The 19,533-nt window shown below is 39.6% G+C and overlaps 1 protein-coding gene across 2 annotated transcripts in view; it reads left to right on the top strand.

The window, feature by feature from the left end:
* Positions 1-188: 188 nt before the first annotated feature.
* camsap3 (calmodulin regulated spectrin-associated protein family, member 3) overlaps positions 189-19,533 on the top strand; it is a 74,004-nt gene continuing 54,659 nt past the window's right edge. For both annotated transcript variants that reach the window (XM_057860843.1, XM_057860842.1), the window contains exon 1: positions 189-686. In XM_057860843.1, the coding sequence (XP_057716826.1) occupies positions 560-686 (127 nt within the window). In that variant the 5' untranslated portion in view covers positions 189-559. The remainder of the gene's footprint in view (positions 687-19,533) is intronic.

The raw sequence follows: 19,533 nt of genomic DNA, 5'->3' as shown, positions 1-19,533 counted from the left end.
ATACGAGCTTTCGAAGTACATTATGTACATAATTCTTCATTTAAAATAAATTATTCGGCTCTGCACTCTGCAGTGAAAGCACCTGTGAATCAGCGTCAACATTCACAACTGAGAATTCCCGCCCCTTTACCGAGATCTTCATTTCTATTGGTCCTCCTGTTGAGTGACGTCGCCGGCGTGCACCAGGTAGTCCGTCATCTTCGGCGGGGCTCGACGGTGAACCCACTCCGCCAACACTGAAGAGCGCTATGCGGTCGAACGAGGGGACACACCGGAATAGTCCGCTTTAACACCGCTTCTCGGCGCCTTGGCCCGTCGCTTTGGCCCTATGGAATGTTCCACGAAGGTTTCGACTGCTGATAACAACGACTAGGACGACGTTAGCAGGCTTGGAAGCAGCTCCTCTTTGGATATTTCCCCGACCTAATCCCTCAGCTACATCCGTATTCCCAGCCATCATTCGCGACTGGAGTGACAATGCTTGTTTAGAGCTTTTTCTACACGCTTTTAGAAGCCTTTTTTGCTAGTACACATTGTTTTTTTAGTAGCTAACCCCGCCATGGTGGATTTCATTAGGAAGACTTTTGTCGTCCCGGATATCAAACCATTGGATTTGTACGACAGCACTAAAGCAAAAATATGCTCAAGTGTCGCCTGGTTGTTGGCGAAGTCCTACGGCAGTGCAGGTAGGTTCACAGGCCCCGGAGACGATGCTTGTTGTTTAAATGCCTTTATTGTGATTTTGCGTGTTTACAATGCGTTTTTCTAATCTTTTGAGAAACGCTTTTTATGAGCTACTCAGCGGTTTTGAGCACAAAGAGGCGTAAATGAAAGCCAGAGAGCACGCTGTGCCTCAGTTTGTGTTGGTAGGACTCTGACACATTTGCTTTCATTCAATAGCTGCTCACATTGTTTTTGTTATTTTGGGGAAGGTTTGTATTTATCAGAAAAAGGCCAAGGCTGTTCTACATCGCTTGTAGGCTTCAGTCCTTTTGAATCACTCTTTCATGTGGTGTGAAATCCTTTTGACATGCCACTTTGGGCGTGGATAATGTGCTGCCTCTCAAGGATGACAGGCCCTGTAACACTTGACTCTAGCTCAGGGGCAGAGGTGGGTAGTAACGCGTTACATTTACTTGAGTAACTTCTTGAGACAAATGTACTTTTTACCTTTACTTGAGTAGATTTGTGGAGGAAAAAAAACGCTACTCTTCCTCCGCTTCTTTGGGCAACACTAATCATTAAATTTTTCCTCTTTGTTCTATGTATCAGATTTGACTTTTTTGTGTCAGAGATGCCAAAAGTGGGTCTACCAGTTTCACCAATGAGACGTCGCAACGATAATCACATGACTCCATTATACCAATCAAGACTCGAGCGTGCCGTTCTTTCATCACTATGGCCTGTTCAATCACGTGGCGTCTTTAAAGCAACGTAAAAAAAAAAAAAAAAAGTACAGTGGTACCTCTAGATAAGAAGTGTATTCGTTCCAGGACCTTGTTTGTAAGTCGAAATGGTCGTATGTCGAGCAGGATTTTCCCATAAGAATACATTATAATTCCATTAATCCAGTCCACAGCCTGAAAACCTACACTAAATCCTTAATAAATACAGCTGGTTCTATTACAATTACTGTACATATGGCGGAAAACACTGAGGTGACTTGAAGTTGCGCTCTGAGACCCCCAATTTGGCCAACTTTCAAAATTGTCCGATAGGCATGTGTGATACAACATTGAAAAGCTTAAAATCTCAATTTCCTGGGGGAAGAAAAATTTTGAACAGAAGGGCATTTAAAAAAAAAAAAAAAAAAATTTAAACAGCAAAACCTTATCTGGAGGTGAGAGCATGTGAGAGCAGAATTACAGACGGCGTGACTTTAATGAGATAGATGTTTTGATCCAAAAACTCCATGTAGCATGTATCACCGAGTGTCAAGACAAAGCTGTGAATGGCCACAGCTGGATTTTTTTTTAATTTTATGGATGAAACGTTGAAATATAACAAAGGTCGCGATGCAGAGATCGCAGACATCGAGTGGTTGAGATTTTCTTTCATATATTTACCCTTTTAAACGATTTTGTTTTCAAATTTTCTTTGTTTGGATCGATTATCATCTAACGTATCGGAGAAAATGCAACAGTAACAAAAAAAAAAAAAAAATACAATAAAGCGATAGTTATGAGGTGGATATCCGTGACTTTTTTACTGACGCTATTTTTTCATTGTGACATAATGTGTTTAAAAAATTAAAATATGTGAGTGAATAATATTTTAAAGTCGTTTTTTTTTTTGTGTGTGTGTGTGTTTTAAACGAAATATGAGACCTCAATGATTCTAAGCTAAAAACGACAGACATTTCGAATAATAAATATCAGTAATTACCTTCGTTTTATGGCTGGGTTGAAACAAAAGCGGTTGCGTGACATCTGTAAACGGGGGTTTGTCAGGGTAAAACAGACAAATCAAAAATAGTTTGGGGGCTTAAAGAGCATATGACACCAGCATTATTATGTGAATTAGAATCATATTTTGAGACGATTCGACTATATACAACAATTTAGCAAAGCGCAGATGACGAGAAATTAGTCTTTTAATCTGCCGGTTAGCCACGCCTACAATTATAGGGCTTTAGCGTCCCCAACAGGTGGATGACGTCAGCGGTAGACTAGGCCCATCGGTTTTACTATTCAGCCCATTGAGGGGGAATTGTTCAGAACGAGGAAAACGCGACGAAGAGAGCTGCAAAATGTCATTGTTTCAGTCTCTCTACTCCCAATATTTTTACAGGATATTCTTTTTATCCAAGTATTTTTCCCCAATAGCTATATAAATGGCTTGAGAAGGACCAGTCAGCCCGTCGAGGGGGAACTATTCACAATGAGGAAAACGCGACGAAGAGAGCGGCAAAATGTCATTGTTTCTGTCTCTTTACTTCAATATTTTTACAGGATATTCTTTTTACCCAAGTACTTTCCCCAATTGCTAAATAAATGGCATGGTCATGACAAATAACAATCTTGTGCTAAATGGAATATAAAATAATAAAAATCCATTTATTCAAGACGACATGGCAAAATTACTCCATAATGGTCAAAACAGTCGACTTCACCTTTACTGTCACACCTCCCGAACGATATTTTATGACACCTAAATCGGACATATGTAATTTCCCTTCCCCGGCTTCGGAGAATGTAAACAGACCAGAAGGAGTGACAGCTAGCCGACATGCTAACCCGAACCGAGTGATGTTTCAAAGTCTTCGAAGTGGAAAATCACACATAACTAGCCTGGATTATTTGACATGACGACCCGGTTGTCGAGTTTCTTTGCGGATCGGCAAACCGCCCGGCGGAGAGCAATTTACATTTCGTTCCCTGGAGGAGGGTGGCTGGAATTGTTGTGCAGCTAACGTGCTAACAGCTAACTGCTAATGAGCATGAGGATAGCTTTTTACATGCCTATCAATGATCAAACGTAAGTAGTCCTTTATTTAAAGGAATTTTATAGTGTTTACTTTGTAATCACTGTATTCGTATTTGACATAATACAAAACAAGATGTTTACTCACTTCCTTGTAAGTCCAATGGTCCCACAGTAAATATCCACGGTGAATGGGAACCTTTTGAAACTCCAAAAAGGCGCATACGCCTCTCCCGCATACAGAATGATTTTTCTGCAGCCGTTTGGCTGGCGTGATGCAAAAAATAAAAGTATTAATCCGCAAAATCAGCTGAATCCTTCGTCCTCATACACAACAGTACACTGTATAGTGAAGAGAACGTCTTCTACCGTACACGTCACAGCGCCCTCCTCCTCAATGCAAGACCGAAGCCGGAAGTCACTCATTTTCATGGCGCGGGATTCAAAAAACTAAATAAATATAGCGATCGCTTCCACACACATCCAAGCGGTCCATATCATTCAGGGGCATAAAATACCGTGTGTATTATGAAATAAACATGCTTTTTCGTGTCACAGGCACTTTAATGCGCCATGAATCTGCTATGGCAGCATATAGACATATTGTTCCATCAAACACAACAGTTGTTTTGGGTTAAAATACAGCAGTTTCTTTTAAAGAAGAGCGCAAGAGCAGAAACTGCTCTTTCAGTCTTGTCTGTGTTTTCCGCCATATATATAAAAAAAATTGTCCAATGTGGTAAATCTTTGTTTGCCGTCGCTGAACATTTTCTCTTTGTTTTGCAAAGTTTCAGTAGCGCAATTATAAATATATTTTGCAATACCCTATTAACTCTCGATTGTTTTGTTGCCTGTACATCTTCACTGTTTCACTGTCATTGACAGTTACAGACATCAAATCCATTTAAACTGGTCGCTGCCAACCCTCCCAGTCAAAATGGATTGAACGTTAAACTTAATGCTATGGGGAGTAGCAAACTTTCATTTGTACTGTATTAACACATGAGCTCTCAGGCTTTACTGGTAGTCCACCTCGTTCAAATGGATGAGGCGCATATTGTTGTCAATGTCCTCTCATGGATAATAGGACACCAATACTAGCAAGGCAACACTAGCAGTTATAATTTCATGACCTCGGGGCAGTACTCGCCAACACACCCATCTTTGAAAAATACTATGTTAGGAATCATAAGATGTCTGACCCTTTCTAAAGTCTGTAAACTAGAAGCCTCTGAGAAGTAGTAAACAAAGTTGAGCTCTCTAATTATGGATGAGCACCAATTTGTTTACTTTTAGGTACTACATTTGGAAAAACATCTTTGTTTTGTCTCTTGCAGTTCCTCAAATTGTACTTTTTTATGTGTAGCAAACAATGTTGCAGAATGCCCATTTTCCAATGCACACCAGTATGACAAAATAATCCTTGCTCAAATATTTTATTCCCATATGGACGAACACATGTTAATGTTTTTCCTGGTTCATGGCACACGTCAGGTGAAGTTTTCGCTGTGGCAGTATTTTCCGCTTAATCCAGATAACCATAATCTTGAGAGGGTGTGAGTAGTGTAGCATGTTATGTACAAAACAAAGCTTGCTTACACAATTCCAGGCTCCGGATCTCCCAGCAGTAGCTGCTCTGTTTGCCTTAACCCCCTCCACCTCCTTTCCCTAGCCACGCCCTCTAGGTCAAAGTCACTTCCCGGTCCTCTAGTTTGCAAAGTTATGTTCAATGGAAAATTGTCTCGCATTGTAGTTGTCAACCTATGACAATGTCACGTCCATTCCATGCGAGGAAAACACAAAAGGCATGCGCAGTCAGCATTCAGTCGCTTTCTTATTATCCTGACACGGAGCTATGTTTTGCATCAAGGCGAAGGCCATTGTGATTGTGTGCGGAGAGGGAATTTTGGATCCAGCCTTGACGGCTGGTGACGGGTGATGCGACAGACAAATGACTCAGAACAACTTTACACCAAGACCTGAAACTCTGGATTCGCCTGTTCTCGACGACATGTACATTGACATGTTCATCAAGAAGTCTGAGATGGCTTATTTTTAACGATGCATACTTGACTAAACCCTGAATAGGGCACTCGTTTAACTCATTGGCTGCCATTGACGGCGCTAGCGGTTATTCGCTGCCAGTCTCTCCCAATCCAAATGGATTGGAAGGCATGCACAATCATTGGCATTGAAAGAGAAGTAATGAGAGTTGTTTCTCTAAGTTTAAATAAATTGGTCTATTGTTGTCAAGAACAGGCAAGGAGTTAAAATTTCTAAAAGTAAAATATAATATAACTGTTATTGGGGGCATTAGCAAAATTATGTCCCGTATTGGCCCGAATATAAGACAGTGTTTGTTGCGTTGAAATAACACTGAAAAAGAGGGGGTCGACTCGTCTTATATTCGCGGTCTAGACATTATACCCATTCACGACGCTAGATGGCACCAGATATCATTGAAGCGATGTTCTGTCATGACAGATCTCAGCTACTCTCCCCATTCACGACGCTAGATGGCGCCAGATATCATTGAGGCGATGTTCTGTCTTAGCAGATCTCAGTTACTGTTTTTAGTATAACCAGTTTGCATTATGTTATTGCAATTTTTTTCCTTATTCAGATTTGTTTCAAGACTACAGTTACTGTTAGATTTCACTTTGATGGTTAATGCAGTTACTGCAATTTAGTTGTTTTATCACAATAGATTGGTTTGTTTACATTTCAAAAACCCGAAGCCATTCATTTACAAATGTGGTTGCACTTTAGTTTACATATTTAAATGTTCAGATATTAAGATTTGAATGAGGCAAAATAACACGCTTTTTCTCTCAAATATATTTTTACAATCATGTTTCGGATGTACTGTAATTATTTTCTGTATAAAAATTAATTTGGTGTTCAAAAAGTCTTTTTTTCAAACTTGAGTCTTGAAAAAGAGGGGTCGTCTTATAATCAGGGCTGTCTTATATTTGGGCCAATACGGTAATACATGTAATGAAAGAGCTGTTTTTTTTGGGGGCATCCCGATCGCACATTTTTGCATCAGAGTCACTCGATTTTGCGAATCTGCTGAGTCCTGTTCTCGTACCAAAAAGTCTTAAAAATATATATATATTTTTTTTAAAATTGGAACAAAAGTTCCAAACGTCACAGAACTTCCTCATCTGTTTTTTCCGGGAGTGTTGCGGAGTATAAAACAAATATATATTTTTTTCTCTTGGCAATGCCATTGTATTTCTGGACATTTTGTTACCTTTTAACCCTCAAAAATAAAAAAATGAAGAAAAAAAAAAAAACTAGGGTTGTTCCGATCAGGTTTTTTTGCTCCCGATCCAATCGTTTTAGTTTGAGTATCTGCCGATCCCGATATTTCCCGATCCGATTGTTTTTTTTTTTCCCGTTACCGATTCAATTCCAATCATTCCCGATAATTTTTCCCGATCATATACTGTACATTTTGGCAATGCATTAAGAAAAAAATGAATAAAACTCGGACGAATATATACATTCAACATACAGTACATAGGTACTGTATTTGTTTATTATGACAATAAATCCTCAAGATGGCATTTACATTATCAACAGTCTTTCTGTGAGAGGGATCCACGGATAGAAAGACTTGTGACTTTGTATATTGTGACTAAATATTGCCATCTAGTGTATTTGTGGAGCTTTCAGTAAATGATACTGCAGCCATTTAACTTCTGCATAACTGCATGATGGGAAGTGCAACTATGACTGTGCGTAGGGGCACCAATTGATATATCTTCTCTGCGTTGGGAAAGAACATAGGGTGTTAAGAAAATGATCAACTACTACCTTTCTTCTCCACATTGCCTCCCACGTTAATTTTAATCGCCGAGAGAGGTATTGTAAGGCTTTAGCCACATAAAAAATGGCTCCAAAGGCTGTCAAAATTCTCTCTACTCATTATACGCTGCCTTGTAGCGCTATTTATGGGTAAAACGGCATCTTTACAGATTGAACGCGACAATGTGTGAGTGGGTTGTACAGCGCATGCGTTAATTACTTAACGTGATTAATTAAAAAAAAATTAATTACCGTCGTTAACGCAATAAAATTGATAGCCCTACTTTAAGCCAAAACTACTCTGGATGAGTGTAAGACATTTTGTCTGTGATGTTAAATACGATTAGAAAACGATTTCAATAATAAATATATCTATATATTTAAAAAAAGCATGTCCGATATTTTTTTTGCGATTCGATACTTTGAAAATGACGTGATTGGATGCCGATCGATCGGGACATCATTAATAAAAACCTCATCCTTTTTGCCCCGGTTCCGGTCCTCTGAAAAATGGCACGATCGGTCAGATGTGGCTAAATGTGGACATCAAATTTTGGTTCATATAGGTCACACTTGTATACCAAATAGGGGTGTGACAAAATATCGAAACGGTGATATATCGTGACACTTTGTATCCTATAATGTTATCGATATGCTCCTACCAAGAATTGGTATATCGTTTTAAAAAGGTGTCACTGTTTAAATAGAAATGAAAAGGAACCAACTAGTTGCTACCAAAATCTTCCACTAGAATAGTGTCTCTGTTAACCCAATGCCTGCCACTGACAGTGCTAAAAGCCCAATACATTTTGGCTAGGTTCATACTGCAGGTCTTAATGCACGAATCCGATTTTTTCGTGTTTTTCTGACACGAGTGAGGCATTAACTTGAATGTCTGAATGTGACAAGTCGCATAGAAGTGGACCATATCAAATCCGATCTGGGTCACGTTCGTATTGTAACGCGTGGTAGGTGGGATGTGTGCATAAAAATATCAAAAAGGGGACAAGCTACCACTTATGCACATTTATTAACAAAAATAAATAATTTTACTTTAACCACCCGTCATTAGGGAGCTCAGAGGTTCGCACACACGTTTTCCCCGATGAACTCCAACAGGTGAATGCTCCAGATTTTTCCACTTACTTGAAGTAAATATTGCCATTTGTTCTTATTAAGCCTATACATTAAAAAAAATGTCATTTTTCACCCAAATCAAGAAAAAACTGCTTTCAAATAATGTTTTGAGCCATACCTATTCTTGAACATTTTTTAACATTTGACTTTTTTTTTTTTTTTTTAGGATTAAGTATAATAATTTATTGCTTAAAATTAGGCTGTTAAGCTTATTTTTAGCTGGCTATTTTTCTTCAAGAAATATGGGTGAAATATACTTGAAGTGCTGGCTGATAATTTCACTTATTTCCAATAGATTTACACTGAAAACAAGGGAATTTAACTAGTTTCAAGGAGGTGTGTTTTTGCAGTGTAGTAAAGTTATATGTTAGGAATGGCTTAATTTTAAACACATTTTGTGCAACTTAGATATTTACTCTGTAAGTAATTTTTGCCAAAGGTTTACCATTACACAATGTCAGACTATCAGTCTTTATTTAGATGTTGGAATTTACTACTTGTTCACATTTGATGTTGAAAAAAGGAGCAATAAATTATATTTTTACACAGTAATATTTTCTCTTGTGTATACTTTAAAAATTTTACATAAATCTTTTAATAGAATTATTGGCTCGACGTTATCGGTTGGAACGAGGAGGAAATTCGGTTTTCGGTATCGGCTGAAAAATGTATTATCGTGCATCACTAAGACCTGCGATATGAACATAGCCTTAGACTGGGAGTTGCCTGAGAGTTGAAGATGCGGCTCGCCACACTAAATGCTAATGAGAACGGGATTGTTATTCTAACGCTCTTAGCCACAAAGCTTATCATTAGAGGTGGGAATCTTTGGGCCCCTAACGATTCGATTACGATTACGATTCCGAGACTCCGATTCGATTATAAATCCATTATTGATGCCCCCCTCCCCCCATTTTTTTTTTATTTTTATGTTTTGTATATTTGTTCCAAAATTGTTCAAAAATCCTCTCAGGCTAAATAAACCAAACTACTATTTTAGTATGAAGTTACCGGTTAAAAACAGTAAATAAAATACTCAAGTCCCCATTCTGTATCAGCAGCTTTAAACTACATTCAATTAATTTAATGATGTAAGTAACTTGAGTATTGAGTAAGTAACTGGTGTTACCTTTCATGTTTTTTTCATTTTTTCAAAAAAACAAAACAAAAACATAGTAACCTTTGCTATGTTTGGAGGTCATTAAATGTTGTGAATCAACCGTTAAAGTTGTTAAAATTGCGCCCGTTATTCCATAATTTTCCTCATGTATACTTTTGACATGTGAAAGTTTTAAAACTGTTTCATCATTTAAAGATGGATTCAAGTAAAGATTTTGCCGATTTAGGGGTATTTTAGATAAAAAGTAATTAGGTTCGTTACAACAGAGCCTTCTAGAGAAGTCTACTGCTTTAAGATGGCGCCTGTTTACTAGCGCGGGAAAGTCTGTAATTTCACATCTAGTCTAGATATATGTGATATCTACCATAGCCGTATGTTGCCGTATGTTTGTAGCAACTAGCAACTGGGCGTTGTTTGTAGCGCCTGACTGCAGCAGTCAGGTACTATTGTTTTTTTTTTTTTTACCTAGCGGCATTAGCTGCACATGATATTTACTGTCGGTCCGTTCCTCATTGCGTCCCGAAGACCGCGCTGACTGCGTTTTATTTCTGCTTTACCTGGTATAATTCAATAATCGGAATTTGGATGTTTGTGAATCGTTCTCGAATCTTCCACGGCCGAATCGCGAATAATCTAAGAATCAGAAATTTTGCACGCCTCTACTAATCATCATCGTGTTTGCAATGGCGTGACCACCGCCTTTCTTCCCCTCTGCTCCAGCTATGATATCTTTCTGGCAGCCATGGTAAAATCAGACAACTTGCGCCTCATTCAACCAAATTGTAGTAACTCGCCACTTCACATCGTCAGTAACGGTAACGGTGTTGCAAAGATGGGAAAAGTAATTAATTAGATTACTCACGACTGAAAAAAATAACGCCATTAGAAACGCCGTTATAATCTAACGTCGTTATTAACAACACCGGTGCTGAAACCTGGCTATGTTGTCATTGCAAAAAAAAAAAAAACACGTACAAAAACATTCTCCTTGAAATATTTTGTTTTAACCTGCTAAAAGATCTGACCTCTTTCTAGCAATTAAATGGCTCCAAATCCTCTTGGAACGATTACTCATCTATTCAGCAGCGGTCGCTATGGTGAGTCAGCGGGGGAGACGGAGCTGAGCAGGATGTTACCTTGTTACTGTTGTTTACCCTCTAACAATTTAGTATACAGTACAAGGCTCTTGCCAGTCTGTGATTCACGCTAATGTGCTCCATCATCCATCCATCTATTGATCTGTTTTAAGTTCTATGTACTGTATCTGTATACACACAAACAGAAGCCTTGTTATGAGTTGCTTTGTAACCTGAAGACACTCCTATAGGCGAGAATAATGGGCACAAAATATTTTGTCACTCTGTCAGGCTGTCTGTGATCTCCGTCTAAGGCAAGTAATGCAATAACATACTCGTGTTCAGTACAGGATGACGCCCTTGCAGCCTTTTAATACAATTTAAGGCGCCTCCGCTTGCCTGGTGCATGCACTTTAAACTGATGATGTGTTGTGTCTTTGTCAGGATTTCTTGTTGTGTCGGTGGAAGTTGGTTTGACAAGTGAAGTGAAGTGGGGGAGAGGAAAATATTCAAAATCTGCGTACCTCGCTTTAGGACACTGTTTGCATCAGCATTCCAGTCAGATTCAGCGGTCACGTGTGGGTCACGGTGTCACAGTATGTAGTTGAGGACGACTAAACAGGATGCTTTGAAACAAAATAGAGGAGTAAAGTAAAACACAGGCGTGGAATGATGAGAAGCACTTTGTCATTAAGCTGGCGTGTGTGCTGATTAGGGATGGGAATCGAAATCCGATTCCAATTCGGAACCGGTTCCGAGTGTTTCGAGGCCTCGACATCACAATGAAAAAGCCTTAATGATCCCTTTAACGATTCCTAAAGACGCGTATTGCGTCGTGACGTGTGTTGTTGTCCAGACGCATCAAACTAGCATGGCGCCAAGAACCACTCGCTCCAAAGTTTGACTACACTTCACCAGGAAAGAGTGTGAAAATGAAAGGTTACGACGGGTAATCATGAGCATTGCAGCCATAAACATAACAATGACAGCACGTAGGTTCAAACGCTCGAAAGTGTTTTCACTTCACGAGGAAAAATAACAACAAAGCGACTTGCAGTCATTGCAAGGTGGAGATAACTGCATCGGGAGGGAATACGACTGCGCTGTCCTCACAGAGAGGCTAAGGCTCAGTCCTGGCTATACAGCTAGCTAAACTCCCAAATGACGATGCAGAAGACGTTGGTATAATTTGCTGACTTTGTTCAACCATCACTTGAAGAGTGAAACTAAGAATAGAAATGTAACAAATCAATTTCGTCCCCAATAACAAACAGGTTTGCATCAACGTAAATCAGCGATGATTAGCTGCTAATAACAGTAATAACAAATGGTTAGCATTCGTTCGCTAGCATTAGCACATCGTTCAAACCACTACACAACTGGATTTAAGTGTCCGATCGCGAGTGGAAACACAACAACAACAACACAAAAGATGATACATACAGGCGTTGCCTCTGTAGATATTAACATTAACAAAGAACGTAGGCTCGTAGAAGTGTTTCCCTCTCTCACTAACTCGCTCACTCACTTGGATGTGGCATTTCTTCTTTGGGTGTAAGCGCGCTCTTCTTCACGTGAGCGCGTTCTTCTTCGCGTGAGGAAGCGCAAGGGCGCCCCCACTGCAGCGTGTAAGCGCCACAAAAACTAAAAGGAATGCAATTCAATGTAATGGTAAAATAATACACGTTAACCCAGCAGTACCCAAACTGCGGCCCGCGGCCCAAATACGGCCCGCCTCCACATTTGGTCCGGCCATTTTGAAATTTTTTTTTCTCAATCGTGTTATTTATTTCCTGGCCTTTTCCTTGAAGAATTCAGAGAGGGTTATTTAGTTATTATCTATTTAATTAATGTTGTTTTTATTATTAATTATTATTATTATTATTATTATTATAAAGAATCCAGAAAGGGTTATTTGATTGTAGCTTTCTGAAAAACAATAATTTTTTACATTTATGCACTTCTGCAATCGTCACACTTTTTCTGTTACAAACTGACCCCGGCCCCTCATCAGAGAAGGGAAAAGTTATGTGGCCCTCACAGGAAAAAGTTTGGGGACCCCTGCTTTAACACATATTGCCAAAGGCAGAACAACAACCTATCTGCCAATATATACCAATATGTTTTATTTCTATTAGATAAATGTTTCAGTAAAATGTTACACATTCTTGTGTATTTGCCACTTATTGCCACAGTTAACATTGAGGCTTTGGGCCTCTTTTGATCTCGTTGTGAGTTTGTAAGGTTATGACTTCTGATTAAACAAACTCGATGCCAATCAAAACGTTTGTTCTTCTTTTCCCCCAAATTAGAATCGATAAGAGAATCGATAAAGAATCGAATCGTTAAGCAATATCGATATTGGAATCGGAATCGTAAAAATCCTATCAATTCCCATCCCTAGTGCTGATGCTTCATTTGCAGGTTTGCATGATTTTTGAATAGGGAAAAAAAGATGGATTTTCTTATTTGGGCGCACAGACACATTAAAGGTGCACAGTAGAGGATTTGCACTTCAATTATTAATGAAATGGCCATAATATTTCAATAGACATTAAAGAGACATGTTTTTTGGACATACTTCTAAAACGGATCTCATTGGTGAAGTAGAGATGTTCACATTTTAAAAGACTTTGCAAATTCGTTTAGCTGCTTAGATGCAGAGAATAGGAATCTAGTACCCCTTTCCCACTGGCCAAAAAACCCATGTCAACCCACTAACAATCGGCTTTTGGTGGCAGTGGGAAAGGTGCAGTGACCCGCCAAGCGGCCCGCGTTAAAATCACCTCGGCTCTGATCGTCATGCAGTGTTAAAGCAAAACCCCGGGTCAACAGTCAACACCCTAATCTACGTGGTGACGTAGGCTCTTACGTGATGCGTCGTAACAACGTGCCAGCAAAATGGGCACAGAATATTTTGTCACTCAGGAAAATGATCATATCTGCCTTCTCAGGCAGTAAGCGTGAGCGTTCTGGACAGATAGTGTCTCCTGCAGTGGAGAATACGTGTTCACTGGGTGTAGATGAAGCTTGAACGCATAAATTTGAGAAAGCGAGACAAAGTTGCAAATATTACGTAGGGGTAAGGGAGCTGTGAGCCGCTACGCACTTTAAATACATGTACCTTTGCAGGGAGCCATGACGAAGCGTTACTATAAATTCTTCTATTGATTATAATTTGATGTCCATGAGGCAAAAATAATGATTTCCTTATTTGTAAAACCGATTTTTAAACAAAAGATGCTTTTAATATTTTGATTTTAACGGAGGCGGCAACGCGCTACGTAAAGTATGTAGCTGCTTATATACTGTAGCTACATTGTAATAATACAATTTATTGTCGTACTATTCCTTCCGACCATCCCTTCACCCCCCACCCCCCGCACTTGCGCTTAATCTGGGGTCGGGTCGCGGGGGTAGCAGGAGACAGAGGTAACTTATTATTTTATTTACGTGGTTCTGACTGGTTAGAGGACTGGCACAGCTTGTCTAATATGCGGCACTCAGCTAAGCACTACTCGGCACTTGAAGCCGGCGATGTTTAATCATATTGGTCGTGCAGCCACCTTTGCATGATATAGCTGTGTTGCAAATGTTGCATTGAGCCAACTGGTCATTTTCCTTTGTGAAGTTGAGCAAACTTTTGAGCGCTGCCGCACCGTGTCCATTGTTGAAATCAATTTGCAGTGCACAAACACACGCTTCATGTGGCTTGTTCTTCGTGGTGTTTGGCACCTATTTTTTCCCCGCTCGGCGGTCAGGGTATCGAAACATGAAATCGAAATTTAAAATTTCGAACAGTTAGCATCGGAGTGTTAGTCCCGGATCCCATCGATGCTCGATACCCAACTGTAGTATCGCCTCATATGTGGCGATACAATTCGTATCACGATTCACAGGTCACGATTAGATTCGATTCCGATTCTACACGTGAAGACGATTATTGCGATATTTGCGATTATTTATCACTTCAGAAAAAAACAAATCAAAATGGACATAAGCACATTTATATCAATTTATTCCTAAAATGTCATCCAGCACTCAAGTAAAAATGTTGTTATATGTTTGAATAACATGTGGCTCTCATTATAACATTTTTTTTTAAGTGCAAACCTGATCCAGTCCAAACTTCTAAAAAGATTCTAAATACTCCATGCCTCCGTTTTTGCAATTGAAGCCAAAATGAGCCCAAGTTTCAGACGTATAAAAAAAACTAATCCGAGCAACCACTAAAGGGCAATGTATACAAAACTCTACTCGGATTAGTCTAATGTTGTTGTTACATCAGCAGAATGCAAGGCTGCTGCGTGCTGCAAACTAGTAGACGGGAGTAGAAGTGCAGCTACTGGATTTCTTATTTCCAACAAAAACACCCAGTAAGGATCGATACAGACAGATTTTGAATCGACACGAGAATTGTGTGACGTAATATCGAATATATCTCACAATGGATTCATTAATACATTTTTTTTAACTTCCCTAATGGATATGTTGACATCCTACCTGATCGCTAATGCTGGCACCAACAATCAAATTAAGGTTAAATACAGTGGTGGACTTGGCAATTTTGGGGCGTAAGGCGAACATATCCAGGGGCCCTCTTCTTGGGTCAGGGGTTGAAAAGGTGTGAAGGGTGCGGAGGAAATATGTTCCGGTACACTAGGGCTGTCCTAAACGACAAATTTTCTCCTGATTAGTCAGCCGACTAGTTTTACGATTAGTCGACTAATCTAATAATTTTCTTTTTTTTTTTTAGTAATTTAGCAATGAAACTTTTGTTGACGCTTATTAATTCATAAAACCATTTTGGAACACTTAAATTCTTTAATAAAGTCCAAATAATCATGTAAATAACTAATTAATCACAAATAAACAATGAGGTTAAATGATGATCGCATTTACTAGTGCAAAAGAATGGAAAGTAAACAGATTCAGAACACAGACTTTGCCTTTCCAACATTATTCAAAACAGTTCGTAAAAAAAAAATTCAAGCATTATTATTATCGTATACTACTATATATAACAGTAGTAGAATAATTATAATAATTATTCATTGCCAATCATATTTGTCGTTTGAAAGCTATTCTTAGTGTAGAATCTGTATTCTGTAGTATTTACTCAACATATTAATTCTGAAGTATGTGGGATTAACTCCAGAAATTGTTATTTATATGACGAACATGACGTGCTTTTATTTTGAATTGTTCACCGGAGGTACGTTTGCAAAACAGCTAACCGAAAGCTTTACACTCCGTAAAAAAACATTCTTCGTCATTGCTTGTGGTGTCACTAATAGATAAAAAAAAAAAAAATGTTAGCAATTGCTGTTAACTAGCTGTTGAGTCGTATTGTATGACTGATTTGAACTGTACTGCATTGTTTCGCCACAGGGTGTGCTGTCGTATATTTTATGTTCGTTGTGAAAAAGAAGAAGAAAGTTAAAAGAGGCATTAGCGGCCTGTTCTCAACTTCTCCCTCACTGCACTTTGGTTCTCATGGAGAGCACGTTCGCTCATGTGTTCGAAATGAACGATAGCCAACATGCAAAGTAACAAGTGATCTGTAGAAATAGCGAGCTTGGTGGCGTGAAAAACACGGGAAAGCTAAGTGAAGCTAACGAACAGCTAAGCGGAGCTAAGCGATGCTAAACGGAGCTAAGCTAAGCGGCGCTAAATGAAGCTAAGCGGCTAATACTCAGTCCGTCGTCATGGAACAGTCTATTGTAGTGCGTGTGTTTGGGGGAGAGATAATATAAATGCAGCATTCAAATGGCTTTCTTTTTTGTTTTGTTACTTGCTTGTTTGGTATGCTGACATAATTATACATGACGAATAGTTGGGGGTGCTGCTGGCTCCGGTGGCCCAAGCCCTTGTTCGTTGGGGCAAGGGCAGCTGGTTGGGGGCCCCCTACTGGTTGGGGGCCTAAGGCCTACTTCGCCTGAATAGTAGATCCGCCTATGGTTAAATGAACTGCATTTTGCAGTTTGTGGAAGGCTTAACACAAACTCCTCATTTTGTACATTTTCATGGTCAGTTAAAGCTGACGTAGTATTACGCTGCTGATTGTCTGAAGCAATGAAGGTTAAAGTTGAGTTACCTATTGCCTGATTGTTGCATTGACGTGCTGGCTGTAGTGACAAGTGCGCCGATATCTGTGACACGGGCAGCCGGCAGGCAAGCTCATTTAATCAATAATGCGCACACAGCGACACATGGCCGCTCTCATCAAGCAGGCAATCTAACAGAGAGCACTGTTTTAATTGCTGGGTCAATACATTTTTTTCCCCCTCCTGTATTGAAAACCAAACAACGTGAGCTGCAATAGTTGGCTTGTCGTGACATGGCGTCGGATGACGTCTATCTAGCTCGCCTTTCACCAGCCTAATGAGTTTTGCCATTTGCATCCTACTTTGCCTTCTGGGCATGTTTTTTTTTGCGTGTGTTTGAATTGTTCAGTGTTTCCAAAGGTAATGCGGACGCTACAGTTTGGAGCTCGACAACACACAGAGCCGTGCGACTCCAAGTTGAGTGATTCATTTAAAGCTGGGCGTTTTATTGTGGCGATAGCATGCGGATCGCTTGCGTGACTTACGATTACATGACATTACACCTCGACGCCTCCTATTGTTTACACACTTGGGTGTAATCTAGAGCACCCAGACACACTGTTTACCCGTGTCCTTTTAAGTGGCCTGTTTCAGGGACAATGTGGAGACAAAAGTATTGGGACACTGACCGAAGGTGAAGATGGGCATTGAAGGAGAAACGTGGGCTTATTTTCTAGCTCTAGAAGTTTCCACATCTTTTATATTTTAGTCTATCTGAAATGGTGTTTGTTTGTGGCCCAATTTGTTTGAGTTTCATCATTTAAATTCAGTGGTGCATTTAAGCTCTCGTGCCCAAGACCCTTTGAGCAGAGTAGGAAGTGTGAAGGTCTGTGTGTTTTTGCGTATTAGTTGGCTTTGCATCCGGTTTGACCTGCAAGCGGAGGAACCAGTTCAAAAGTGGGCGCGTTAGGTTTGTTTTCAGTCACTTGTTTGCCGAAAAACCAGTCGGAGCAGATATGATGAAGGTATCCGCAGCGAGGTTGTCATAATGTATGACGATGTACACTTTCTCTTAGGGGTTAGGTTTTTCCTGTATATTTGATAGTTTACTGAACGCTTAACGTTTTGATGAGTTCCACTAAAACCCTCTGCTAGATTGACATGTTCTATTTAAATTGAACTTAAAGCTTCATGCAGATTTGCTGATTGTGACGTGAAATGGGACCTCAGCCAAACCGGAAGGGGACTTTTATCTTCATGCTTTGCCAAAAACAAATTGCTGGGCAATTGGTTGTGTTGACTGTTTGGATAATATGCGTCACAAATCATACACAACTATAAAAATGACGAGGAGAAGAGTTTGGTAAAAGTAACCCAATAAAGACCTAGTATTCACATACATGGATGTGACATTTTGGATTGTGTAGCCCACAATATTTAATACTTTATATTAGAGTTGAAACGAATACTCGAGCAACTCGAGTAGCTCGAGTTTAAAAACTGATCCGAGTAATTTTATTCACCTCGAAGAATCGTTTAATTTTGCCAGCTCTAAGCATCACGTTTTGCCCGGACTACTTTTAATGCGGGACAACGCGCTGACTTCACGGGCGTAGAGGAAGAAGCAATAAAAAAAAAAACTTACCGCAGCCGACAGCCGCTACAAACTACGCCGACGTTGCTAAAAACTACGCCCGCATGATGCTAGTTTGGTAGCAGGTAGTGTCAGATGCGTCTCATAGATATTGCATGCATTTAAGACTAGATGCGAAATGACAGACTCTGCCGCGTCCGGGCAGCGTTAGTAAACAGCCGCCATCTTTAAGCAGTAGACTTCTTATCGCTAATAAATATAACGTTACTGTCTCGCTCACGTAACGTTAGCCCTTCGGAGGGCTAGGTTTCTATTGATTATGACCACTGTCGATGCGTGGCTAACGTGTCTTACATACGGGCTTTATTTAATCTGTAAAAACACAGCGCTGTAGAGTGATGAGGGTGTAAAATTAAAACATAATAAAGCTGTCAGTTTTAGCTCAGTAGTCATTACTGAATAAATGTTCTCCAATACAGCAGGTATCATACATTTATTTTGAACACTGCAAAAACTCAAAATACCAGTACCTACCAGTACTTACAGTTTAGACTAACTTAAAACTTAACTAAAACTTAAAAATAGCTTGACAGAAATGGAAATTAAATTGAAACACGTGGGGAAAACACGTAGCTTTCAAGTGATGTGTGTTATCAAGCGTAATTACAGTTTTTTGAGTGATGTTTCTAGTCACATCTTAGATGCAATCGTTGTTGGCTGTTTTCAACAATGTACATCGAAAATAAAGATATTGATTGACAGAAAATGGTTCAATATTGGATTAAATGTTTTTTTTTTCTCAAGTATATTGCTCTTTACCTAAAAAAAAAAAGTTTTATCCGATTACTCGATCAATCGATAGAATTTTCAGTCGATGACTCGATTACTAAAATATTCGATAGCTGCAGCCCGACTTTGTATAATGGGTGGGAACCTTTGGGTAGGCTCACGATAACTATTATCCCATGATACTGCACTACAACAATTATCGGGTCAGGAAATCATTCTACAATATACAATATATTGAGTTTTTGTCATTGCCTATTGATTTTGGGGCATTTCTTTGTCATTTCCGGTTGATTTGGGGGCATTTACGGATCCATTCCAGTTGATTTCGGGTTACTGAACAGGCCCTGGAATGCCCCAAACGAAAAGGAAATGACTCAAAATCAACAGGAAGTGACCTTTAAATGCCCTTAAAACTGGGAAGACTGGCTGTGAATGTTGTTTCTGTGCCACTGACAGCACTAGATGTCCAATCTATCTTTGTCCTTTACCAGTCAAAATGCATTTGTCATCGAGCACCGTCAATGACAGACACCG

Source organism: Corythoichthys intestinalis, chromosome 16 (genome assembly GCF_030265065.1).
Source record: "Corythoichthys intestinalis isolate RoL2023-P3 chromosome 16, ASM3026506v1, whole genome shotgun sequence".
Taxonomy (NCBI): domain Eukaryota; kingdom Metazoa; phylum Chordata; class Actinopteri; order Syngnathiformes; family Syngnathidae; genus Corythoichthys; species Corythoichthys intestinalis.
Note: the sequence above shows the minus strand (reverse complement) of the source record. Positions and strands in the feature narration are given on the sequence as shown.